At 50.4% G+C, this 26159-nt stretch overlaps 1 protein-coding gene across 1 annotated transcript in view; it reads left to right on the top strand.

Moving 5' to 3' along the window:
- Positions 1–26159, top strand: part of IFI35 (interferon induced protein 35) — a 215307-nt gene that overhangs the window by 174074 nt on the left and 15074 nt on the right. The window contains exon 9 of the mRNA XM_069634190.1: positions 3432–3538. Within this exon, the coding sequence (XP_069490291.1) occupies positions 3432–3538 (107 nt within the window). The remainder of the gene's footprint in view (positions 1–3431; positions 3539–26159) is intronic.

A 26159-nucleotide genomic window follows, 5' to 3' on the forward strand; every position in this document is an offset into this window, starting at 1 on the left:
GAACCTGCAGGCCTGGCTCCTGCAGCACTAGAGTTTGGAGGCTACGACATCCCAGCGGACTGCAAGGAGGTACTTGCCAAGGCCAGGGCTTCCTCGACTTTTAAGTGCTATGGACATAAATGGAAGAGGTTCTCTGTCTGGTGCCGTGCACAGAAGATCAACCCTCTACGGATTACGGCCCCTCAAGTGCTGCTGTACTTGCTGTCGCTGGCCAAGGCGGGGCTGGCGCATGCCGCCATCAAAATTCATCTTGCGGCTATCTCCCGCTACACGAGAACTCTGAGGCGGTTGTCGCTGTGGTCTCACCGTCTGATGAAGGAGTTCATGAAAGCACTGTTCCGCTCGTTCCCACCGGTGAAGGCTCCAACCCCGGCGTGGGAGTACAATATGGTGCTGACCAGGCTCATGGGGCCGCCATTCAAGCTTTTGCATTCAGTTCCGCTGAAATTCCTATCGTGGAAGATGGCGTTTCTTGTGGCCATCACCTCCACATGACGATCCAGGCCCTCTCCTGTAAGCCGCAGTACCTGACATTCCACCAGACGAGGGTAGTGCTGAGGATGCACCCCTCCTTCATGCCCAAGGTGCCGTCGGACTTCCATCTCAACAAGCCCTTGTTGTTGCCTGTTTTCGTCCCGTCGCCGGTTGAGAGGACTTTGCACTCGCTGGATGTGGCTAGAGTGCTGAACATCTACGTGGACCGCACGAAGAGTTTTCAGAAGACATCACAGCTGTTTGTGAACTTTGGCCCTGTGAACCAAGGGAAGGCCCTCTCCAAGGCTTCCATTTCCAGATGGCTCTCCGGCTGCATCATGCACTGTCACCGGTTGGCGAACCGACCGCTGCCCGGCCTTCCGAGAGCCCATTCGACCAGAGCGACCACTGCTACTACGGCGTTCCTTTCTGGTGTGCCCCTGCTGGACATCTGCAGGGCAGCTACGTGGAGGTCGACGCACACCTTAACGAAATTCTACTGCGTCGACCGGGATTCCAGGGAGGAGTCCAGAGTCGGCCAAGCAGTGCTGCGCAACCTGTTCGCTTGAAGGTGAGCCTGGTGAGGAGGTAAGAGATGCTTAATGTTGAGTTGTTGAAATGCTTAATGTTGAGCCTTGCCACCTCCCGTGGTTGTACATGTGTGTACTGCTATTTATTCTTGTATTCATGAGCATGTGAATCCATGCCAGACCCCGTGCTGGAGAAGGAACAAGTTACTTACCTGTAACTGTTGTTCTCCAGCATGGGTCTGGCATGGATTCACATGCAAACCCTCCCTCCAACCCCTCTGCGGCTCTTCTCTTGGTCCTACTGCCACTTTACATGCTACCAAATCTGAAGATGGGTGCCAGAGGAGGGGCTTAGGTAGAGGGCAGTCATTGGCTGGGGGCAGTATGACCAAGAGGCCAGTGATTTGGTCTTAGTAGAAAGACAGTTCAGAAAGGAAACTGAAACTGATTTTTTCTTTACCGAGGATTCCCAGCCTGACGATGGGGAATATTCATGAGCATGTGAATCCATGCTGGAGAACAACCGTTACAGGTAAGTAACTTGTTCCATACTTAACGATTGTATTAGAATGCTGATACTGACATTATTAGAATGCTGATACTGACCCTCTGAATAAATAATTTGTATATACTTTCTGCTGACTGAATATTTCTTGGCCATTGCGCAATGCCACACCTAGCTAACAAACCAATATGCAAATATATCTTGATTGATTAGTGGAATGCCAATCATAGTTCGGTCATTTCAGCCAGCTCACACATACTGAACAGCCACCCTAGACAACGAAGGGAGGTGCACAGACTTACCACTTTCCCCAATCCCCACAGAATATCAATTAAGAGCAGACTGCAGTTGCCATTGTTATTAGGATAAAAAGGGGGGACAGTGATGCCGGAAAGAAGGAAGTAGTTCATGGGAGTGGGAAGCCCAGGTGGAAGAGGTGATTGGTAATTGGTGTGGGGTTTCCCTGAGAAGGGTATCCTTTACCCTAAAAGATAAAGGGACACACTATGAGTGAGAAATTGAAGGGGGCGAACAGTGTTATGAAGTAGGTTATATATGTTCTGTGGTTTTCTGATATACTCGCCCGAAAAGGTGAAAACTGTCCTTTTAAGGTGTTGTGCCTTATTTGCTATCACAAACCCAGGTCTGTGGTCCATTTCCTGTTTCAATATCTTTACGCGCAAGTTGCGCCGCACAAGTTGCGCCGCACCTGACCTTGCCAGCTGGTCTGGGTTGGCGGGGAGTTCCAGTGTGGTCGATTTCCGGGGGAAATTGAATGCGTGCGCTCTCCCAGGCCAAAGCCAGAAAAGAAGGGGCTGCATTATTTAACCTCTCACCTTCTTGGATCTGCCGGAGTCCCTGGAGACCATGCAAATGGCAGCAGTGCATGGTATAAATCCCAGGGACACAATATAGTGCATATACATAACCGCATTCTGCATTTGAACTGACCTACTTTGCTATTAAAGCAATTCTACTTCCTGTTAAGTAAACCTATTTAGTTCCTCGAAGAATGGCATTTCTGGTGCCATGTTTATTTTTCTCTTAAAGATGAACAAATTGGTCTTTACTGACCACTTGCACTGAATACCCACACACACTTTGCTGTTATTCTATGCCACACTGAACATTTCATGCTGAGGCAAACACTGTTTCGCCAAAGTAGTGTGTCCTGCAACAGAATCTCGTATACGTTTTACAAACTTGATGTTGAAAAACTTAAATGTTGGAAAATAAAAATGTATTTGGGCTTGGGAATGCAAACGAGATGTTTACACGGAAAAAATGTATTTGTTCTGAATTGCTTTAGGCAGTTAAAAAATACATTTGTGGAAAAACCTTGCAGACTGTGGTTTTACAAAATAGTGCGGGCATTTGTCAGTGCGACTACAAACAATCGGGTTCTGAGCAACTTTTTTATTGCAAGAAAGGGACTTGAGATGAGAGGCCATTTTGTACTGAATTGGAGGAAAGTAGTGGCTGACAAAAGCAATGAAAAATTGATGTTATTTGAAAATGGCAAAAGTTAACCATGTCATTTTCTATGTCTCTTCTCTCCTCGCCCCACCCTCTGAATATCTGTTCCTCTCTGGCTCTTTCTCATTCTTGCTTTCTCTGGCATTCAATCGCTCTCTCTCCCCCCTCGCTCTATCTCCCCCCTTTCCCTCTCACACTGTCTCCCCCCCTCTCTCTCTCTCTCTGGCATTCCCCCACTCTCGGGCATTCCTTCCTTCTCTCTATCTCTCTGTGCCTTGCTTTATTTGCCGATCTACCACTCTCATTCTATTACTCGTACCCTCAATTCCTCACTGTCTCCCTCCTCGCCATCATTTCCTCCAACCAACACCCGCTTCACTCTCCGTTCACCCCTCTTGTGTTCCCTCTCTCTTTCACACTACCCCTTCATGTGTCTCTCCCCACAGTGGCAAAAGGCTTGACGAAGATGGAAAACATCCCTTTCCCATTTGAAAATAAAACCTATCAGCTGAAAGTGACCCCCTACGTAAAGGGCGAAATCCAAGCTATGAAGGTGGGTAGATGATTTAGCCCTGGTGCATTACAATTATACATTATTCAATGGGTTCCTACCATTCTTGTTCACCTTTACGCATGTATCCTAGACTGCAAGTGCATTAGTGGGGATTAAATATCTGAATATATATATTTCTGATGCTTGTTAATCTGCTTAGAATCACATGCTGTGCATATGGTCTGACATCCAGTGGTAACCGCGGAGTATTGCATCTTGTCTTTCGGGGACCGAAAGGGGACGTTGGCATAGGCGTGTCTGTAACACCATCCCTATCGTGACGTGTGTAGTACCCAAAATCCCTCACACGCCGAGGTCCCTCAGATTGTTTTTTTCCTCCCAGATAACTGGTCACCCTACAGCGGCGCTCTTACTAGAGACATTGTTTATCTTTACCGAAATTTCGGTTTATGCCCCGTTAAGTCACTTCACCTAATAAGAACATCTTTGACGAAGACTACAGAGGAATCGTCTACGGCTGTGGTCTCAGCGCCTAAGATCCGGCGGACGGATTTCCACATGGTCGGGCCCTCTGGCCGACCAATACAGTAGGGAGAGTGGGTTCGGGGTGGCCATATTGTTATTATGTCTTTCCTCCTTTCCACTTCTTTCCCTTTCAGTCTGGTCCTCCTTCCCTTTTGCTATGGAAAGGACTCCTTTTAGATTCTGTCCTAAGTGTAGGGTCAGATATCCTTGGAAGGACGAGCACAGGACGTGTAACCCCTGTCTCCCCCTAGAGCACGACGAAAAGCGGTGTTCAGCGTGCAAGCTCCTTAAACCTAAAACCCTTAAGGATCGCTGTGTAAAGTGGTGGGCCGCGTACGGCATGTCACGCATGGAGCCTCCCTCCCCTACCGCAACACCAGCCGAAAGTGACGGGGGTACTTCGGATGACCAAACATCCAATGCGGATGTTATCGACCTTGAGGTGGACACTTCTAGGTCCGCCATGCCCGTCCCCGACCCTTCCAGGCTCGACTCTGGTCTTGCTACAGGGACTACACCCGGCGACAAGGACGTACATAAACATCGCACTAAACACACAACCCCTACGCCATCTTCGACGCCTTCGTCGAAAAAGGCGAAAGCGCCAACGGGTCCGACGAAATTTTCTACGGTTCCCTCGGATCGTGTAGATCCAAAGCCTTCCCCACATCCGCAACAGCGCATGACGACTGGGCAAACAAACATTATTAAGGGCGCTACTCCCCAATCTACATGCGCCAAAGTTTTGGATTCCGAAACTTCGACGATTTCCAAGGCCTCAATAGGCCCGAAAGTTACGACTAGGCATCTACCCAGCACTCCGACCGCTGGGCCTTCTGGTGTCGCGGACGGCGTTTTGGCTACCGCTACATCATCGGAGGCTTTGTCTCATGACGATTCGGTTGCTATCCGGAAGAGCATCGGTAGGATCGCAGCGGCGGTGGGCCTTATCCCGGTCCCGCAGAAAGTTATGGGCCAGGGCGCGGAAACATTTTCAACGGACTTGGCCCGCGATTCTGATTGACTCTTACGTGGATAGCCAAGAGCCTCTCTCAGGCACCCTGAGAAGTTCCTCTCATCGCCAAAGGGCGGAGAACGTTGTTTCTTCCCACGTAGGCCCTTTTGGGATCCTCGTGCTATTGCTCTCGAGCGTTAGTGCTTTTTTTCGCGCTTTTTCTTAGGAACATTTTCTCTTTTTCGGTCAAAAGAGCCTCAAGCTCCACTGTTTCTTTATCCGATCAACGGGGACCCGTGTGGGATTCTTCTACGCCCCTCAAGGGTGAAGATTTCGTCGAGCCACGCTTTTGGAGGACTCCAGAAGTTTCTCAGGCCCTTCTCGAGCATGGCCCAGGAGAAGGGAAGCTCGACGCCCGGAAAGCTGTTCAGGGTCTGCCCTGGATGCCAGCTTCAGAATGTCTTTAAGGAGGACGAACACTCCCTTTGCCTTTACTGCCTGCATGAAGACAAGACGCACGTGGAGAAGGACTGTGCGTTTTGCGGCAATATGTCGGAGCGGACCATGAAGGACCGCCATCAGCGTCTCGCCAACTGGCTGGAAGTAAAGAGCCCGTCAGGCGAGAAGAAGAAGAAGTCCGAGCGGTCTTCTAAGTCCTTTGAGGGCGCCCCGGCGGCGGGGGTCCAACAGAAGGCCAAGCACCGCGAGTCCGCTGGCACCGGGAGCGCCGAACGGTCGGGCTCTACGAGCGCCAGGCAGGGCGCATCCTCCCCGGCGCCATCAACCACGAGCCAATGCTCTGGCTCGGGTAAGAGGACGGCCGAGCACCCGGCGAAGCTCCTGGAGAGACCCCGGTCGTGCTCGAAGGCCCCATCGGAGGGGGAGCGAGGTGGTGACCCTCCCCCCAAGGAGAAGGCGGTGAGCGCACCTAAGGTGGTGAAAGCCTTGATCCATCCGGCCAAGGCCTCTATCGAGACAGTCGCGGCGGCCCTGGCTCAGCCTGTGGAGGCTACACCAGTGGTGGCGACCTCGGGGCCCAGAATCTCCCTGCCACCGCGGAGGGAGTCCTCTTTCATGCCCATCGACAGGACCTCCGTGAAACCTCCGACGGAGAAGAAAAAGGGGGGGCAGGAGGTCGTCGTGGATTCGGCCTCAACCTCTGAGGAGGAGCTGATCGAAGTCTTAGGCCACGGCGCTGGCATGGAAGAAGACCATCCTGTCGGGAGGGACCCCGACGTGGGAGACGACGAGAACGTCGAGGGTGCCGACGGGGCTCCTGATCGCCCGTCGGAACCCCCTCAACCAGTGCCGCAAGACAACTCGGCAGCCATTTTGTTGGCTATACAGTCCTTATGCTCGGAGATAAGGACGAGACTGCCGTTGCAATCAACGGAGGAACCGCTCCCGACGGGGGACCCGGAGCCAGGCCCTTCTGGGAGCCCTCCTCTTAAGAGAAGGATTCCTCCTCCACCTCCTTTTCAACCATCGCGCCCTGCTCAGCCCTCCTCCCCGTCCACGACACGTGGGGATGATACGGGGACTGACACGGCCGCGACGGGTACAGACGACGAGGTTTACGACGAGGATCTCCCGTCGTCACCTCCCACCCGGGCTTCCCCGCCCGACGAGATTGGATCGTTTCACACCATGATCGCCAGGGCATCCACGCTTTTCCAGCTCTGCCCGGAAGAGAAGAAGGAGGGTTTCCTTTATCAACGGCGCGAGACCAAGAGGAAGACGGTCCTCGCTGTACCTTTACTGGACGATATCTGGGATGAGGGTCTCTCCCTCCTCAAGAACCCATCCACAACGCCGGCTAGAAGGGATCGGTACGAGAAGAAGTACCGGGTCCCGGACGCGGCCCCCTTGTGCCTTCGGGCACAGCCGACCCCGGACTCGGTCGTCTCTGCGGCAGCCAGGAAGAAAGCGGGGGGGGGGGTGGCGCGGCCTCTACGTCAACCTCCCCGCCGGACGGCGAGGGAAAGAAATTGGACACGATGGGACGCAGAGTCATCTCATCAGCAGCGACGACGATTAAGGCTGCCAACGCCTTGGCTATCGTAGCCCGCTACAACAGGGAGTTGTGGTACAAACTCGCCCCCCTGCTGGACTTCCTACCAGACGACAAGAGGGCAGAGGCCCTAGAGATCTTGCAGGAAGGAGAAGTGGCGTCGGACCACGCCATTACGATAGCGACGGACATCGCTGACACTGGATTTCGCCAGCTGGGCAACGGCGTGTGCCTTAGGCGGCGTGGATGGCTCAAGGCTACTGACTTCCGTCAGGACGTGCAGACCAGAGTCTTGGAGATGCCGTTCGACGAGAGCAACCTGTTTGGGAAAACAGTGGACGATTCCCTACAAGCCATCAAGGCGGACACGGAGACGGCCCGGGCTCTTGGTGTTCTCCAGCAACGACGGCCGCCCTTTCGGAGCGGCGGAGGCAAACAGGGTGCCTCCAAAGGTTCCAGCGGCGGATTTTCCACCTATCGTCAAGCGGCCCGTTCGTCGTCACAGGAAGCCTACAGGGGACGAGGCAAGTCGGGCGGACCCCGCCGTCGTCGCCAAGGAGGACAAGGCAGCAAAGCCTCGTCGAAGCAGGACTGAACCGGCCGTGGGGTCGGGCCCCCACCGAAGCACCCCGGTGGGAGGCCGGCTGGCGAGCTTCGTCAGCGTGTGGGAGTCTGTCATGATCACGGCAAAGGTTCCTAAAATTGCTTCCAAAAAGAATTGGTCTTCAATCTACCATTCGTGGATGTTAGGAAAAGACAACTCAGGGAAGTGTTAGGCATGGGTAGTACATCTTGACACTCAACAGGGCTGCCTGGGTTATGCTGGTAGCGTGCGCAGTGTAGGTCTAGTTGTTTTCTCTCTCCTCCTATTTAAGCCCCTCCCCTCGAGCATTCCCTGCTTCGCGTTCGGAAAGAATCCAGTCAACGCTTACCGCTGTCCAGCTTTAGGTCCTGTCACGTTCAGCGCCACTAGTCACCTTTCCTTTTCTGTCATTTTGGGTTCCCTCTGCTCCCGTTATTTGTTCCCCAGAGTTCCCTGTAATTCCTACAATTCCAGTCACAGAATTTTCCACAGTAGAGTCTTGGAACTCTAGTCACGGAATTCTCCCCTGTCACTCAGTTAGCCCCATCACTTTCCAGACACAGAGCGGCTTCCATGGTTCAAGGTTTTCAGTCAGGATATTTCGCAAGTATCTTTTATTTTCCCTGAAGTGTCATGGTTTTTCATGGCATTGTGAAGTTCTGTGTTACGTTGTAATATTTATCTAAACACATGTTGCGCGCAATGTAATGGAGCCGGTTTTACGCTTCATTAGTTATTGAGCTTTCTTAGCTTTTGGTTTTAGTTGGTATGTGTTCTTCACACATTGTTTGCAACAAGCTTTGATGACGCATTTTACTATTTTCAAAGGCTTGCACGCTCAGTGGTGGTGAGCGTTTTCCTGAGGTAAATTCGTTTCCTGTGGTGGTTCCACGAAGGCGTGTGTGTAGAAATTTTCCTCACAGCCAAGTACTCCACTCAGCAATCTTTCCCAGCCCTATTCACCTGTGGGGGTCCCTTGGATTGACCAATAGTTTCAGCTACTTCAGTTTAGGCACAGTCGTCTAGGGTTCACACTCTTTATCAAGCCGTGTGAACATCTGTTCGAAGTACCTTCCCAGTTCATTTGAGCTTTAGTAATAACGTCCTTCCTTGCCACTATAATTAGCGCCATATCCCTTCTTCAGAACTAGCGCCCATGCACCGATGCAGGATGGAGAGTTAACAAAACAAATTCCCAAGGTAATGAGAAAAGCTGAAGAATGACATTAGTGTTTTGGATTAGTTTAACTTCATTGAAGCGCTAGTCAAAATTCTTAGAATTCTCGTGTTTGTTCTAGGAACCTTTCATGGTATGTTAAAGGGAGATTTGGAGGCACACTAATTGAGAAAAGCTGTGTTACGTAGTTCCATCGCGAGTGTCCCCGCAGAGTCCAGGTAAGCGTTACAGAACGCGAAGCCCACTGAAACATACTCTGCCTGGACATCATGGGAACTCCTGAGGTTGATCAGTTGGTCCAATTGTTGGGGGAATTGAGAGCGGAAGTGCATGCAGCACGTTCCGAAACTAATGCTCTGAGGAAAGAATTAGTGGTAAACCGGGATAGAACTGAGGAATTGGCCCGCCAAGTATTACAGTCACAAGCTGGTCAGGTTCCGTTGCCGTCTGGGAACCCCCAAGTTTCAGCCCCAATTGCACCATCAGTACCTGTCCAAGTAATCGTGCCAGGAAATATTCCCGTGGCCCCCCCAGAGCGCTTTTTTGGGGATCCAAAAAGGTTCGCAGTGTTTCTAAATCAGTGCAGGCTACATTTCTTATGCAGGCCGGGAACGTTTCCCACAGACCAATCTAAAGTGGCCTTTGTGTTGTCTTACCTTGGGGGGTACGCGGCTGACTGGGCAGTTCCTCTTGTCAATAGAGATGATCCGGTGTTGAGAAATTTTCAAGACTTCCAACGTGAACTGGAAAAGCTTTTTGCTCGCCACACCCAAGGTCAAGCATTAGACAATGAATTGTTGTCACTTCGACAGGGTAACCAAGATTTGCTAGCATATGTAGCCACCTTCAATAGACTAGTTGCAGAAACCAATTGGCCTTCAGAGAAAAGAACCACCTTGTTTTACCGTGGGTTGCGGAGTGAACTGAAGGATGTCCTAGCACAAGTGGTGAACCCACCTGAAGGAATTGCCGAATTCATAGACTTAACCATCCAATTGGATCACCGACTTCAAGATCGTAGAATGGATCGAGGTCGCCCAGAGAGTCGGGCATATTTTGTTCGCCCCAAGGAAACCTCTGGAAGGGTGTCGTCAGAAAACCATGCCGAACCTATGCAACTGGGTGTCATTCGTGGTCCTATCTCCCAAGCTTAAAGGGAAAAGAGGCGGCAGCAACAGCTCTGTTTGTACTGCGGAAAAGCTGGTCATTTCCTGAAGGACTGTCCTGTGAAACCTTCACGAAAACCCCTGGGCGGTGTTAGTCAGGAGAAGAAGGAGCAAACTCCGGAAAACTTAAGTGCCCGACAAGCATAGAGGTCAGCTTGTCGAGCGTGAAGAAGGTTTCGGCGACCTCACACTTTGTGATTCCAGTCATCCTATTCAGTCGGGATTGTCCTACAAAAAAATTCACGCTAAACGCTTACATTGATTGTGGGGCCATCGGCAATTATATGGATTTAAACCTGGCAAGCAGATTGGGCATTCCGTTAACTGATAAGTTGGAAGCAGAAAATGTTTCTGGAGTGGATGGTACACCCCTTGTGTCAGGTCCAGTTACACAACGCACTAACGATATCATAATGCTCTGCCAGGGGGAACACAAGGAGGAGATTTCCTTTGACCTTATTCAGGCGCCACAATTCCAGATCATCCTAGGAATTCCCTGGCTAGAAAGACATAATCCTGTCATTGATTGGCGTGCAAGGACTGTGGTGTTTAGTTCAGAGTGTCAAGAAACTTGTAATGGGACAGAACATGTTAAGGAAAAGGAACTACCGCCGAACACTCCAGAAATCACATTGGGTCTCATCGGTTTGTTGCCCTATGAATATCAACGGTTCCAGGATGTTTTTCAGGAGGAGAAGCAAGCTGAAGTCCTGCCCCCTCATAGACCTTATGATTGCCAAATAGATCTGGTTCCAGGAGCCCAACTCCCGTGTCATCGAATCTATGCATTAACTGAAAAGGAAAACCTCCATTTGAGAACGTATCTGGACCAGTATTTAGCCAATGGATTTATTCGACCATCCAAGTCCCCAGCAGCGTCGCCTTTGTTCTTCGTGCCCAAAAAGGAAGGGGACCTGAGAACCTGCATCGACTACAGGGCCCTAAATCAAATCACTATAAAGAACCAATACCCCTTGCCTCTAATTTCCACGTTGCTGGACCAAGTGAAAGGAGCTAGGATCTTCACCAAACTTGACCTTCGTGGTGCATATCATCTCGTTCGCATTAAACCTGGAGATGAATGGAAGACTGCCTTTCGCACACGTTATGGGCTCTTCGAATATCAGGTTATGCCTTTTGGATTATGTAATGCTCCAGCAGCGTTTCAGTCATTCATGAATGACATTTTTCGGGAGCTTCTGGATATCTGTGTTGTGATATATGTTGATGACATCCTGATTTTTTCTGCCGACCCCCGGGAACATGTCAAACATGTAACTTCAGTTCTTCAAATCCTCAAGGAAAACTTCTTGTATGTAAAATTGGAGAAATGTGACTTTCATGTTCCAGAGGTAGAATTTTTGGGATTCATATTGTCATCGGACGGGGTGAAAATGGACAACAGAAAGGTTGACGCAATTCTATCCTGGCCAGCTCCAACATCAGTTAAAGGAGTCCAAAGTTTTTTGGGGTTCGCTAACTTTTACCGACGATTTGTGTCTGATTTTTCTCAGCTGGTTCATCCTATCACGTCGTTGCTGCGAAAGAATAAGACCTTTGCTTGGACAAATGAGGCTGGTGAGGCCTTCCAGAAACTGAAAGAGAAATTCACTGCAGCCCCGGTCCTTCGACATCCTAAGTTGGATCTTCCCTTTGTGGTAGAGACCGATGCATCCAACGTCGCCATGGGCGCAGTCTTGTCGCAGCGTGATCCTATCTCGCACGAATTACATCCTGTGGCCTTTTGGTCAAAAAAGTTCTCAGCAGCGGAATTGAATTATACAGTCACCGATAAGGAATTGTTGGCGATAAAGTGTGCACTGAAGGAATGGAGACATTATCTGCTTGGGGCTAGACACACCGTTACCATTTTCACAGATCATCGGAATCTGCAGTACTTGCGCTCGGCAAAGGCACAATCTTCGCGACAGTTGAGATGGGCTCTTTTCTTTGCTGAGTACGATTTTGTTATCACATTTCGGCCTGGTATCCGTAATGGAAAGGCCGACGCTCTGTCCCGAATTGGTAAAGGAGAAGAAGCTTACAGTGCCACAACTCCGGTGGAGATAATTCCAGTTGAAAAGGTGCTTGGAGTCATGGATGTTACAGATTCTTTATTTGAAGAATTGAGGGCTGAAATCAAAGCCAATATCAGTGCAGCAGAGTTGCAAAAATGGGCATCTGAGAAGGAACATTGTTATGTGCAGGAAGAATGGCCCTTTTTTAAGGGGCGACTTTTTTTGCCAACTCAAAAGCTATGAGAACAGGTGATTGCAGACTACCACAGTGCACTAATGGAAGGACATCCGGGAGTCACTAAAACCTTAGAAAGAGTCAAGAGATCGTATTGGTGGCCAACTTGGCGTAAGGATGTAATTCAATTCATCAAGACCTGTGGAGTTTGTGCTCAAAATAAATCGCAGAAAAAGAAACCTGCTGGTCTTCTCAAACCATTGGAGATTCCGCCTCTTCCTTGGCACCCACTCTCTCTAGATTTTATTACAGACTTACCCAATAGTGAAGGATTTGACACCATCCTGGTGGTGGTGGATCTCTTTTCCAAAATGGCACACTTTGTGGCATTGAAGGGATTGCCTACTACGTCGGTCCTAGCCAAGGTATTTTTGGAAAACATCGTAAGGCTGCATGGCTTTCCTTCCATTGTGGTGTCTGATCGAGGAAGCCAATTTGTCTCTGAATTCTGGAAAAGATGTTGCAAGATGGTTCAGATGGAGATACGTTTGTCCACAAGTTACCACCCACAAACTGATGGACAAACAGAACGCACAAATCAAACGTTGGCACAGTACCTCAGGTGCATGCTTCACCAAACTGACGACTCTTGGCAAAAAATATTGTGGATTGCAGAATATGCCTACAATAATTCCGTACACTCCTCGACTGGATTAAGCCCATTCTTCACTGTATATGGTAGAGACATCCACGAACCTCGGTTCATGATTCACCTGAATCTCTGGAAATGCCAGCTATAAAGACTCTGCATGACAATATAGTAACCGCTGTTCACCTAGCCAGAAAACAGTTGTGCTTCGCGAAGACTGCTCAGAAGAAGTTCGCTGATCAAAAGCGAAGAGACTCCCCAGAATACAAGGTGGGAGACTCAGTGTGGTTGGCTACAAGGAATCTGAGGTTGAAGGGATCCAGGAAATTTCTTCCTAGATTTTTGGGTCCTTTTGCCATTGAGAAGGTCATCAACCCGGTGGCTCTGAAATTGACACTCCCTAAACACATGAAAATTCATTCGGTATTCCACGTGTCCTTGTTGAAAGCTGTAAGTCCAAATACTCGAATTCAGGGTCCACCGGCTCCTGTAATTGTGGAAGGTGACCAACCAGAGTACGAGGTTAAGGCTATCTTGGACTCTAAGATGGTTCGCAGAAAATTGTATTACCTGGTGGATTGGAAGGGTTATGGGCCGCAGGATAGAACCTGGGAACCCCTTGAAAACCTTCACGCGCCCCGATTAATTAAATCCTTCCATTTGAATAATCCTAGCAAACCAAAGGGAGAAGGTTTCACCTTAGGAGGGGCCTTGGGGGGGAATACTGTCATGATCACGGCAAAGGTTCCTAAAATTGCTTCCAAAAAGAATTGGTCTTCAATCTATTTATTTATTTATTCATTCAAATTTGTTGAGCGCACATCAGCCCAGAAGCATCGCGGCGCTTGTTACAGACATCTTAGTTGCAAAGGAAACCGTAGTTACAAGCAGTACATAAGTTACAGAGGAAATATATACAATAGCAAGGCAGTATATTTACATGGCTTCCTGAGAGTTTGCTAATTATTTTGCAAGGAACGAGGTTTTCAGTTTCCTGCGAAAGATGGGAAGTGAGTTTTCCGTTCGGATGTCTAAAGGGAGAGCGTTCCATGTCTGTGCTGCAATGTAGGGAAAACCTAGACCTCCGGCTTTGGCTTTTTTGATGCGTGGGGTGCAGAGTAGGTTGGCGTATTGCGTCCTAGTGGGACGTGTGGAGGAAGGTTTGAGGATGGTATCTGAAAGATAGGACGGGGCGGAGAAGGAGAGGCATTTGTAGTGAGGGTGAGGATTTTGAGGGTGATCCGTTCTTTGACTGGGAGCCATTGGGCTGAGAGCCTGGCCTGGGTGATATGCTCTCTTCTTGGGATACTAAGAGCGGCCCGGAGAGCGTTGTTCTGTGTGATTTGTAGTCTATTTATGTTTTTGGCTGATGTGCCTGCTAGGAGAGCATTGCAGTAGTCCAATTTGGCTCCGATGGTTGCCCTCGCTATGGAGAGGCAGTTAGGTTTAGAGAGGTAAGGCTTGATGGCGTTTATAAGTTTGGTGGTGTGTGCGGATGCGGAAGTGATTGCGCTGACTTGTCTAGTCATTGATAGCGAAGAGTCAAGGTATACTCCCAGTGTCTTGACTGCTGTGGACACGGGGATGATGGAGTTGTCAATGGAGAAGTTAGAGTACAGTTTGTCCAGTTTGTCTAAGGTGTTCTGTTGACCTAGTATCAAGATTTCAGTCTTGTCACCATTGAGGCAGAGGCCATTAATTGCCATCCATGCCTTAATGATGGAGTAGATAGTGTGGAGTGCCTTTGCGTCTTCGTTGTATGAGCCTGAGAGGGGTAGAAGTACTTGTGTGTCGTCCGCGTAGTTCGTGTAGGTGATGCCGTATGAGTCAAGTTTGTCAAAGAGTGGCTTGGTGAACAAGTTATAGAGTGTAGGTGCAGTGCAGGAACCTTGTGGGACCCCGCAGTGGATTGTCGTGGGAGTGGCGTTGGCGATGCCCGAGAAGACTTTCATGGCCCTACCTTCGAGGAAGGAAGTGATCCAGGCGGCTGCTTCTTTGGAGAAGTTAGCTGAGTGCGTGAGGTGGGAAGTGAGAATCTTGTGATCAACCAGATCAAACGCAGCTGAGAGATCTAGAAGAAGCAGAAGAGCCGGCTTGCCTTTGTCCATGATTAGGGTGATCTGGCTCTTCAGATCTACCAGGGCTGTTTCTGTGCCATGTCCTTTCCGGAAGCCCGATTGCCTCGTCCCGAGGATGGAGTGGGTTTCCAGAAAGTGTTGGATTTGGCAGTGTGAGGCTTTGTCCAGTAGTTTCAGCAAGAATGGCACGGTGGTTATTGGTCTATAGTTGTTGGGTTGTGAAGGGTCAAGAGTCGGTTTTTTTAGGAGAGGCCGGACCCAAGCCTCTTTGAGGTTGGCTGGGATGATGCCTGTTTTAAAGGACGCATTGATGAATGCCGTGAGGAGCGGCGCAAGGCAGTCTGCGCAGTCTTTGACTAGTTTAGGTGGGCAAATGTCGCCTTTGCATGGGGAGGGTTTGAGGTTTATTAGAAGGTTGATAACTTCTGTTTCCGTGACATCTCTGAAGGAGAAGTCAGGTATGGTGGGCTTGGAGGAAGTGGGTGGGGTGTTGGTCGGTTTGGTTCCTGTCTGGTGAGGAAGTGCTTTGCAGTGATCTTTGATTTTCTTTTGGAGAAGGTCAATTTTGTGAAGCATGGCAGCTTGAATGCTGGTACACCACGCTTCATCTTTGATTATTTCATCTGGAGTATTAGGGGGGGAGATGAGCTCATTAAAGATTGCGAAAATCTCTTTGGATTGTGACTTGGCATTGGCGATACGAGTGTTGAAGGCGTTGGCTTTGGCATTGGAGATAGCTCTCTTGTATTGGTGGGAGATTAAATTGAATATGTTTTTGGTGGTGTCCAGTCATAATTTCGAAAACATAATTTCGAAAGTCAAAAAAGTCGAATCAAAAATGTCGAAAAAAAAAATGTCGAATTGTTTTTTTTTTCGATATTTTTTTTTGGGCTCTAGTTTCTGTGAAAAAAATAGGTAAAAATAAAAAAAAGGGGGGTTGGGGGGGAACCCCCCCATTTCGGAAAAAAAACGTCATTAAAAAAAAATTCGACATTTTTTTTTTCGACGTTTTTTTTCGACTTTTTGACTTTCGAATATTTTGTATTCGAAATTATGTCTATGAACCGTTTTTGGTATTGGTGCAGGGGTCAGATTGCCAGTTTTTTAGTGCTGCCCTTTTGTGGGATCGCATTGAGTGTAGTTCTTCAGTAAACCAGGAGTTGGAGTGTAAGGATTTCTTCTCTTTTTTCCATTTAAGTGGCGCTATTACATTGATAGCTTTGGTGAGGACATCTTTGTAGATGTCTGCTAGGATATTGGGGTCGCTAGCGAATGGGGGGGCTAACACTGGGGTATTGAGGTATGGGCGTAGGTTCTCCTGTGTTTTTTAGAGCTTCTGACTTATGCAGCGCTGGCAGGGGTCGGAGTCTTAAGGTTTTTGGTGATAGGAATAGAGAACTCTATGCAGTTGTGGTCAGTCCAGGGCAGTGAGGAGTTGGAGGTGATAGAGGAGAGGCAGTTATGGTCTGCGATCCAGTCAAGTATACGGCCTTTGATGTGAGTAGGACTTTCTACTTTTTGGATGAAGCCCAGGTCATTGAGTTCCTTGGTGAGAGGGGCTGCAGATTTGTCCTTGGGATCATTAAATCCGAGGTTGAGGTCCCCTAGTAGAATGGTTTTGGTGGAGCTTTTGATATTGTTGCTAAGGATGTGTAAGATGTTGTCCTGTGAGTCTGGGGAGTTGCCTGGGGGGCGGTATAGTAGGTGAATGTTGATGGTGCTGTTGGGTGACAATGTGAGTTTGGCCGATAAGAGGTCAGAGTTGTTGGTCGAGGGGTGACTGACAGGTCGGAGCTGTAGGTTCTCTTTGTAGATGAGGGCTACTCCGCCTCCTATTCGATCTGGCCTATCTTGTCTGAGTATGGAGAAGCCCGGTGGTAGTGCAAGTGTGACGGCAGGGCCTGATGCTTCATGTAACCATGTTTCGGTGACGGCTAACAGGTCAATGTTATTACTGGTTATAATGTCATGAATATCAGAGGCATGAGCTTGGAGTGATCGGACATTGAGGAGGGCACATTTGATGTGAGGTGTGTGATGTTTGCTTGTGGAGGTGTGAGTGATGGTTGTGTCTGGTATGTTCTGTGAGGTGGTATTGCAGGGTGTGGCTAGGTTAGTGGGTGGTGGACTGTGGGTGTGTGGGTATTCCGTGCGGGGCAGCGTGTGGAGGTGGTGCGGGAACTCAGTCTATAGTTTCTGAATTCAGTGGGAAGGGCTAGTGTGCTAAGTTCTGGGGTCTGCGTGCGCGCTCTAAGTCTTTCTAGTCTGTGCAGAGTTACTACACAGGGTGTACGATCTGTCATGGTAGGTGTGATATCCTTAATAGCGAGATGCTTGTGGCAGAAGAGTGGGCTGGGTGGTGTGTGTGTGAGGGGATGGATGGGAGGGTAGAGTTTGAGAGTGGTGAGTGTGGAGAGGAGGGTGAGCAGCGTGGTGGCGGCAGTGGTGAGCTTGCAGGACGCTATGGGCATGATTGTGTACTTGGTGGTGCTGTAAGTGGGGGGACTCAACACACAACTTCAAAGGTGGTCTGTAGGCGACCATAGGGCACAACACAACTTCAAAGGTGGTCTGTGGGCGACCATAGGGCACAACACAACTTCAAAGGTGGTCTGTGGGCGACCATAGGGCACAACAAAACTTCAAAGGTGGTCTGTGGGCGACCATAGGGCACAACACAACTTCAAAGGTGGTCTGTGGGCGACCATAGGGCACAACACAACTTCAAAAGTGGTCTGTAGGCGACCATAGGGCACAACACAACTTCAAAAGTGGTCTGTAGGCGACCATAGGGCACAACACCAGGCACAGCATGAGCCAGACCCGTATAATGATCGAAAAGCACAGCATCGGACAATGGGAGGCTGAGCTTGGCCAAAGGGCATAGCAAGTGGTATGGGTAACAGGAGAGCACTATTGTAACTAGTATATAATACCAATTGAACAGCTAGTGACAGTACTCACGTTGTTTATGTCCTAGTAAGAATTTGTTCATCCGCGTCCATCCAAGAACGAATGATACCTTAATGGGGAGAATGTGTGTGATCTTGGGGGTCCAACGGTAACGGTAGCTTCCCGGTGCGAACAGGGGCAAACAGGGCAGTCGGCCTTATGTTGGCCTTGGGTGGCGGCTTCCGCCTGCCGGCGGATGTGTGGCCTTAAGAGCTGCCTACACAGCGTTGCTAGGCAACGTACAACGCCCAGCCTCGCTTTCGGGCCGCATCGCGCCCGACATTTTGTTTTAGGAAAAATGTCGGCGCGAGCGGATCTGGAGGCTCTGGAGGCGCGGGAGGCTCCTGTGATGAGGTGGGGTGCCCAGGGGGGGCAGATGGCCAGATGCAGTTGCGATCTGCTGCTGATCTTAGTGGGGATCCACGCCGCCTCCGTCGAGTCGGGGTCTCCGCTGAGGTCCAAGATGGTGGTGGGGGGCTCCTGCCCTCTCCACGGCGAAGGGGGTCTGAGGGGGCAAACAGGGCAGTCGGCCTTATGTTGGCCTTGGGTACAACTCAGGGAAGTGTTAGGCATGGGTAGTACATCTTGACACTCAACAGGGCTGCCTGGGTTATGCTGGTAGCGTGCGCAGTGTAGGTCTAGTTGTTTTCTCTCTCCTCTTATTTAAGCCCCTCCCCTCGAGCATTCCCTGCTTCGCGTTCGGAAAGAATCCAGTCAACGCTTACCGCTGTCCAGCTTTAGGTCCTGTCACGTTCAGCGCCACTAGTCACCTTTCCTTTTCTGTCATTTTGGGTTCCCTCTGCTCCCGTTATTTGTTCCCCGGAGTTCCCTGTAATTCCTACAATTGCAGTCACAGAATTTTCCACAGTAGGGTCTTGGAATTCTAGTCACGGAATTCTCCCCTGTCACTCAGTTAGCCCCGTCACTTTCCAGACACAGAGCGGCTTCCATGGTTCAAGGTTTTCAGTCAGGATATTTCGCAAGTATCTTTTATTTTCCCTGAAGTGTCATGGTTTTTCATGGCATTGTGAAGTTCTGTGTTACGTTGTAATATTTATCTAAACACCGGTTTTACGCTTCATTAGTTATTGAGCTTTCTTAGCTTTTGGTTTTAGTTGGTATGTGTTCTTCACACATTGTTTGCAACAAGCTTTTGATGACGCATTTTACTATTTTGAAAGGCTTGCACGTCAGTGGTGGTGAGCATTTTCCTGAGGTAAATTCGTTTCCTGTGGTGGTTCCACGAAGGCGTGTGTGTAGAAATTTTCCTCACAGCCAAGTACTCCACTCAGCAATCTTTCCCAGCCCTATTCACCTGTGGGGGTCCCTTGGATTGACCAATAGTTTCAGCTACTTCAGTTTAGGCACAGTCGTCTAGGGTTCACACTCTTTATCAAGCCGTGTGAACATCTGTTCGAAGTACCTTCCCAGTTCATTTGAACTTTAGTAATAACGTCCTTCCTTGCCACTATAATTAGCGCCATATCCCTTCTTCAGAACTAGCGCCCCTGCACCGATGCAGGATGGAGAGTTAACAACACAAATTCCCAAGGTAATGAGAAAAGCTGAAGAATGACATTAGTGTTTTGGATTAGTTTAACTTCATTGAAGCGCTAGTCAAAATTCTTAGAATTCTCTTGTGTTTGTTCTAGGAACCTTTCATGGTATGTTAAAGGGAGATTTGGAGGCACACTAATTGAGAAAAGCTGTGTTACGTAGTTCCATCGTGAGTGTCCCCGCAGAGTCCAGGTAAGCGTTACAGAGTCCATCTCCACCGACCGTTGGGTGCTGGTCGCCCTGGCTCAGGGTCACGCGCTCGAGTTTCTAAAGAGGTGCCCGCGCGTCCCCCCTGTGGCCAGGAAGGAACATCACGTCCCTTAACTTCTCCTGGAGGTAAGGGCGATGCTCAGGAAGGGCGCCATCGAGCTCGTCCCAAAGAGGCTTCGGGGCTCCGGAGTTTACTCAAGATACTTCCTCGTGAAGAAGACGGGAGGATGGCGTCCCATCCTGGACCTACGACGACTGAACAAATTCATCAAGGCACAGAAGTTCCGGATGGTCACCCTCCAACACGTCCTGGGTCAACTGGAGGAGGGCGATTTCCTGTCGTCTTTGGATTTGGAGGATGCCTACTTCCATATCCCCATCCTAAAGGGACACCGAAAGTTTCTCAGATTCGTGGTCCAAGGGCGTCACTACCAGTTCAGAGCCCTTCCCTTCGGATTGAGGTCGGCACCCAGGGTGTTCACCAAGTGCCTCGCACCGGAGGCGGCGCGGCTGCGCCTAGAGGGGATCCACGTCTACCCCTACCTGGACGACTGGCTCATCCGAGCAAAGACGAAGGAGCTCGCCGTGGAGCACACGGCAAGGACCGTCCAACTACTCAGGGACCTGGGATTCTCCATAAACTACGCCAAGTCCCACCTGGTGCCCGCGCAAGACGCACTGTTTCTGGGAGCGAAGCTCGACACAGTGTCGCTTCTGGCCTCTCCGTCGGAGGAAAGGACGAGGGCCATCTTGGGCAAGGTGCAGGGGATGCTGGTTACGGTCGCGGCCAGGGTGAGGTCCATCAAGTCCCTCCTCGGAATGATGTCTTCTTGCATTTATCTCATCCGCCTGTGCAGGCTCCGGATGCGCCTGTTGCAGGAGTTCCTGGACGCGCGCTGGATCCGGACGACGGGCAGCTTCGAGGAGAGGATCACACTCGACGAGAGTTTCCGACGAGCGATCCGGTGGTGGGGCACCCGCGTGCATCTGACAGCGGGCATGGACTTCCAGACCCCGGGCCACCAGAAGAGAGTGACCATGGATGCCTCCCTGGAGGGGTGGGGAGCGCACACCGAAAACCTGCACGCGAGGGGTCTTTGGCTGCCGGCGGAGAGGTCCCTCCATATCAATGTCCTGGAGCTCCGTGCAGTGTTTTGGGCCCTCGGGTCCTTTCTTCCGTCCCTCAAGGGCAAGGTGGTGAGGATCTTCACCGACAACAACACCACCATGTTCTACATCAGGAAGCAGGGCGGTACCAGATCCCCAGTCCTGTCCAAGGAGGCACAGGATCTGTGGCATTGGGCCGTCGCCCAAGGGATGTTTCTGGTGCCGTTTCATCTGGCAGGAATAAAAAACACCATCGCCGACTCGCTCAGCAGAGAGCTGCGCTCGTGCCACGAGTGGGAACTACGACAGGATCTAGTGGACCGCCTCTTCCGACGGTGGGGCACACCCCAGATCGACCTGTTCGCGACAGCGACGAACTCCAAGTGCCGGAGGTTCACCAGCAGGTTTCTCCAGCCGAGGAGCATGGGCGATGCTTTCTCGTTCCCCTGGGAGGGCCTGTTCCTATATGCGTTCCCTCCATTGCCGCTGATGATCCGGCTCATCAACCAGCTCAAGAGGTCACGGTGCAGGATGATCCTCGTTGCACCTGCGTGGCCGAGGCAGATATGGCTCCCGGACCTTCTGGACTTGTCAGCGTCCCCGTCAATCAAACTGCCAGTGGACGCGGATCTTCTCTCCAGGGAAGGAGGCGCCATCCTCCATCACGACCCGAAGTCGCTAAACTTGCAGGCCTGGCTCCTGCAGCGTTGGAATTTGGAGGTTACGACATACCGGCCGACTGCAGAGAGGTTCTTGCAAAGGCCAGGGCGTCCTCAACTCTTAAATGCTACGGACACAAATGGAAGAGGTTCTCTGTCTGGTGCCACGCACAGAAGATTAACCCTCTATGGATTACGGCTCCCCAAGTACTGCCGTACCTGCTGACGCTGGCCAAGGCTGGACTAGCGCACACTTCCATCAAGATTCATCTTGCTGCGATCTCCCGATACACCAGAACCACGGGACGGTCGTCTTTGTGGTCTCATCGTCTGGTGAAAGAATTCATGAAGGGACTGTTCAGATCGTTCCCGCTGGTGAAGGCCCCGGCCCCGGCGTGGGAGCTCAACGTGGTGCTGACCAAGCTCATGAGACCTCCATTCGAGCCTCTGCACTCGGCTCTGTTGAAGTTCTTGTCGTGGAAAACAGCGTTTCTTGTGGCCATCACCTCCGCACGACGGGTGGGAGAGATCCAGGCCCTTTCCTGCAAGCCCGCGTACTTGACTTTTCACGACACGAGGGTAGTGCTCAGGACGCACCCCTCCTTCATGCCCAAGGTGCCGCCGGACTTCCACCTCAGTGAACCCTTGGTGTTGCCTGTTTTCTTCCCGTCGCCTTCGTCGCCGGCTGAAAGGACTTTGCACTCGCTCGATGTGGCTAGAGCGCTGAAGTTCTACGTGGACCGCACAAAGTGTTTTCAGAAGACGTCACAACTTTTTGTGAACTTTGGACCTGTCAATCAGGGGAAGGCTCTCTCGAAGGCTTCCATTTCCAGATGGCTCTCCGGCTGTATCATGTACTGCCATCTGTTGGCAAACCGACCGCTGCCTGGCCGTCCGAGAGCCCATTCCACCAGAGCGATCGCAGCTACCACGGCGTTCCTATCTGGTGTGCCCTTGCTGGACATCTGCAGGGCTGCTACGTGGAGGTCGACGCACACCTTCACGAAATTCTACTGCGTCGATCGGGATTCCAGGGAGGAGTCCAGGGTCGGCCAAGCAGTGCTGCGCAACCTGTTCGCCTAAGGTGAGCCTGGTGAGGAGGTAAGAATTGCTTAATGTTGAGTTTTGATGTAATGCTTAATGTTGAGCCTTTGCCACCTCCCGTGGTTGTGCATGTGTGTACTGCTATGTATTCTTTTATTCATGAGCATGTGAATCCATGCCAGACCCCATGCTGGAGAAGGAACAAGTTACTTACCTGTAACTGTTGTTCTCCAGCATGGGTCTGGCATGGATTCACATGCGAACCCTCCCGCCTACCCCTCTGCGGCTCTTCACTTGGTCATACTGCCTCTTCATGTGCTACCAAATCTGAAGATGGCTGCCAGAGGCGGGGCTTAGGGAGATGGCAGTCATTGGCTGTGGTCAGTATGACGCAGAGATCAGTGATTGGTTACTACTACGAAAGACAGATCAGAAACGAAACTGATACTGATTTTTCTTTACCGAGGATTCCCAGCCTGACGACGGGGAATATTCATGAGCATGTGAATCCATGCCAGACCCATGCTGGAGAACAACTGTTACAGGTAAGTAACTTGTTCCTTAGACCTGAAACTCAGGCCTCCCTCATTAAGAGTCAAACCTTTTTGGGAAAGCAGTTGATGAAGCGTTGAGACAGCCAAGAAGCAGCATGAGACCTTAATGTCTCTGCAACAAATTACACAAAAACCCTCTTCCCAGAGGGGTAATAACTCTCGGCGGTCCTTTTGAGGACAAACTCGTGCCGGTCAAAACAACTACGGCACGGGCAGCTTCAACAATAACCAAACATCTGGAAGCCCCTCTTACTATCCCTCAAGGGGTCAGAAATGCGGCAAAGGTAGAGGCAGGGGCCCCAATCCCAGAGGAGCCACAGCCTCGGGTCAGAAATGACCACCAAGTCCAGGTCCCCTCCCATGCCTCCCCGGTCGGGGGGGGATTAACATCTTTCCTCAAGGCGTGGGAGGGGATAACTTCCGACCAGTGGGTCTTAAAGACAGACGCCCACGGTTATTGCATGGAATTCTCCCGACCTCCACAGTTCAGATCGCCGCGCTCACAGTGCCTTTCACCGGACCATCTAAACATCCTGATTCAAGAGGTGGAAGCACTGCTGGGAAAGGACGCCATAGAAGCCATCCCTATTCTTCAGGTAAACAAGGGTATTTATTCGGTGTACTTCCTTGTACCCAAAAAGGATCTCAGCATGCGTCTTGTTCTAGATCTGCGCCCAGCGAACAAGTTCATAAAACCCAAGAAGTTTTGCATGGTAACACTACAAGAAGTGATACCATTGCTGAAACGGGGGGAGTTCATGGCAACATTGTATATGAAAGATGCATCCTTTCATATTTCAATGTTGCCAGCGCACAGAAAATACCTAAGGTTCATGATCCAGGACAAACACTACCAGTTCAAAGTACTCCCATCGGCATCGCCTCGGCGCCAAGGGTGTTTACCAAGTCCTGGCAGTGGCAGCAGCACACCTGTGCAGACTATCAGTCCCAGTTCACCCTTACCTCGACGACTGGCTCATTACGGGGGACTCGTTCGACGCTTGTTTTTCGAACACCCAAAAAACAGTAGATCTCCTCTTCAGCCTGGGCTTTCAATCAACGAAAAGAAGTTCAGCCTAGTGTCCAGCAAAGTAAAACAATTTCTGGGGGGCACTAATTCGGACGGAAGACGGTCTTGTCTTCCCCTCCAGCGAGAGGGTTCAGAACATGCTCTCTCAGATTCCTCAATATGTAGCCAGTCGAGAGGTGACCGTACGCAAAGCCATGCGGTTGGTAGGGATGATGGCGTCATGTATATACTTGGTTCCCCACGCGCGGCTGCGCATGCATCCCATGCGTCCCATGCAAGAGTAGCTCAACAGCCAGTGGTGTCAGGCCAGCGGACAATGGGAAGATCTGCTAGTTGTCTCGCCAGCCCTCGTTCTCTCTCTGCAGTGGTGGTCGAGGGAAAACCTCCTGAAGGGGAAAACCTTTACCACCCCTGCAGTGGAAGCCACTCTCACGACAGACGCATCTCTCACGGGGTAGTGGGCTCACTTGCTTCAGCAGACAGCACACGGAGTGTGGTCCCCTCAAGTAGCGTCACTTACTGGAGCTATTAGCAGTGTTCAAAGCATTGAAAGCCTTTCAGGTACAACTGCAAGGGAAGACGGTGCTGATCTTAACCGACAGCACTACAGCAATGTATTACCTGAACAAACGGGGGGAGACTCACTCTCCAGGGCTATCCAAGCTGTCCCAAAACATTTGGATATGGGCTCTCAAACACAAGATGTTTTTGTTGTCCCAACATGTTCCATGGGAACCCAATCTTCTAGCAGATGTACTCAGCAGAGATTTTCCTCTGCCAGAAGAATACGAATGGCGACTGCACAAAGACATTGTATCCAGCGTCTTCGCAGAAAGGGGGTTCCCAGAGATCGACCTGTTCGCTACTTGGGAGAACGCCCAATGCCAAGACTACGCTTCCAGGTACCCCCAGAACCGGTCCAATGGGAACGGTCTCTGGATAACTTGGTCGGGGAAATTTGTCTACGCTTTTCCCCCCCGACTCCCCTTCTCAACAAGATAGTGCACAAGATGCACCAGGAACCAGTTGCCATGATACTAGTGGCCCCCATGTGGGCCTGTCCACCCTGGTTCGCTCACCTGATAGAAATGTCCCTCTCCCCACCAGTCAAGCTGCCCTGCCCGTACAACATGTTGTCTCAGGACAGGGGGGGACCCTACACCCGTGGGCCCAAACCCTGAATTTAGCATCCTGGCTCCTGAGATCATAGAGTTTGGACACCTGCAACTCCCTCCGAGGTGCATGGACATACTCAGGGAAGCGAGGAAACCTAATACACGTTATTGCTATGCTAGCAAGTGGAAACGTTTCGTCATCTGGTACAATTCCAAGGGTGTCAATCCTATCGATTGCTCACCCTCACACATTGTGTTGTATCTAACCCACCTGTTGGACTCTGGGTTAGTCTTTAATTCCATAAAGGTTCAACTGGCTGCTTTGTCAGCCTACACCACATCACAGCAAAAGGTATTGTGGTGGAAGATACCAGTGATTAAAGCCTTTATGGAAGGAGTTAAGAGGATTTATCCTCCCATCTCTCACCCAGCCCCTGGATGGGATCTGAATGTGGTTTTAACCAGGCTTATGGGAGCTCCCTTCAAGCCTATGCATAAAGAAAGTCTGAAAGACCTGACTTATAAAACAGCCTTCCTAGTGACTATCACTTCTATCAGAAGGGTTAACGAACTACAGGCTCTTCCTGTTTTAGACCCCTTTGTTACAGTCCACAAAGATAAGAAAGTTCTGCGCACACATCCCAGGTATGCGCCTAAATTTATTTCGAAGTTCCATGTGAACCAGTCAATCGAACTACCCACTTTCTTCCGGAACCCTACTAACGTGGCCGAAAGAAGCCTTCACACACTAGACGTGCGCAGGGCGGTCATGTTTTACCTGGAGAAAACTAAACCACTAAGAAAGACTAAACAATTCTTAATTTCAGTGGCAGCTGGTAGAGAAGGGGATCCTGTCTCTAAATCGGCTATCTCAAGGTGGATTGTCAAATGCATCACACTGTTACACTCTTGCGAAGAGAGAACTGCCCTTCAAGCCTAGAGTACATTCTACTCGAGGCACTGGGGATTCCATAGCATTCATTGCAAATGTTGCTCTTGCGTCCATTTGCAAAGCGGCAACCTGGAGTTCTGTACACACCTTTACAAAACACTATTGCCTAGACACTCATTCTAGGTCTGATTCTCAGGTGGGAC

Source organism: Ambystoma mexicanum, chromosome 13 (assembly GCF_040938575.1).
Source record: "Ambystoma mexicanum isolate Mex_15411 chromosome 13, UKY_AmexF1_1, whole genome shotgun sequence".
Lineage (NCBI taxonomy): Eukaryota > Metazoa > Chordata > Amphibia > Caudata > Ambystomatidae > Ambystoma > Ambystoma mexicanum.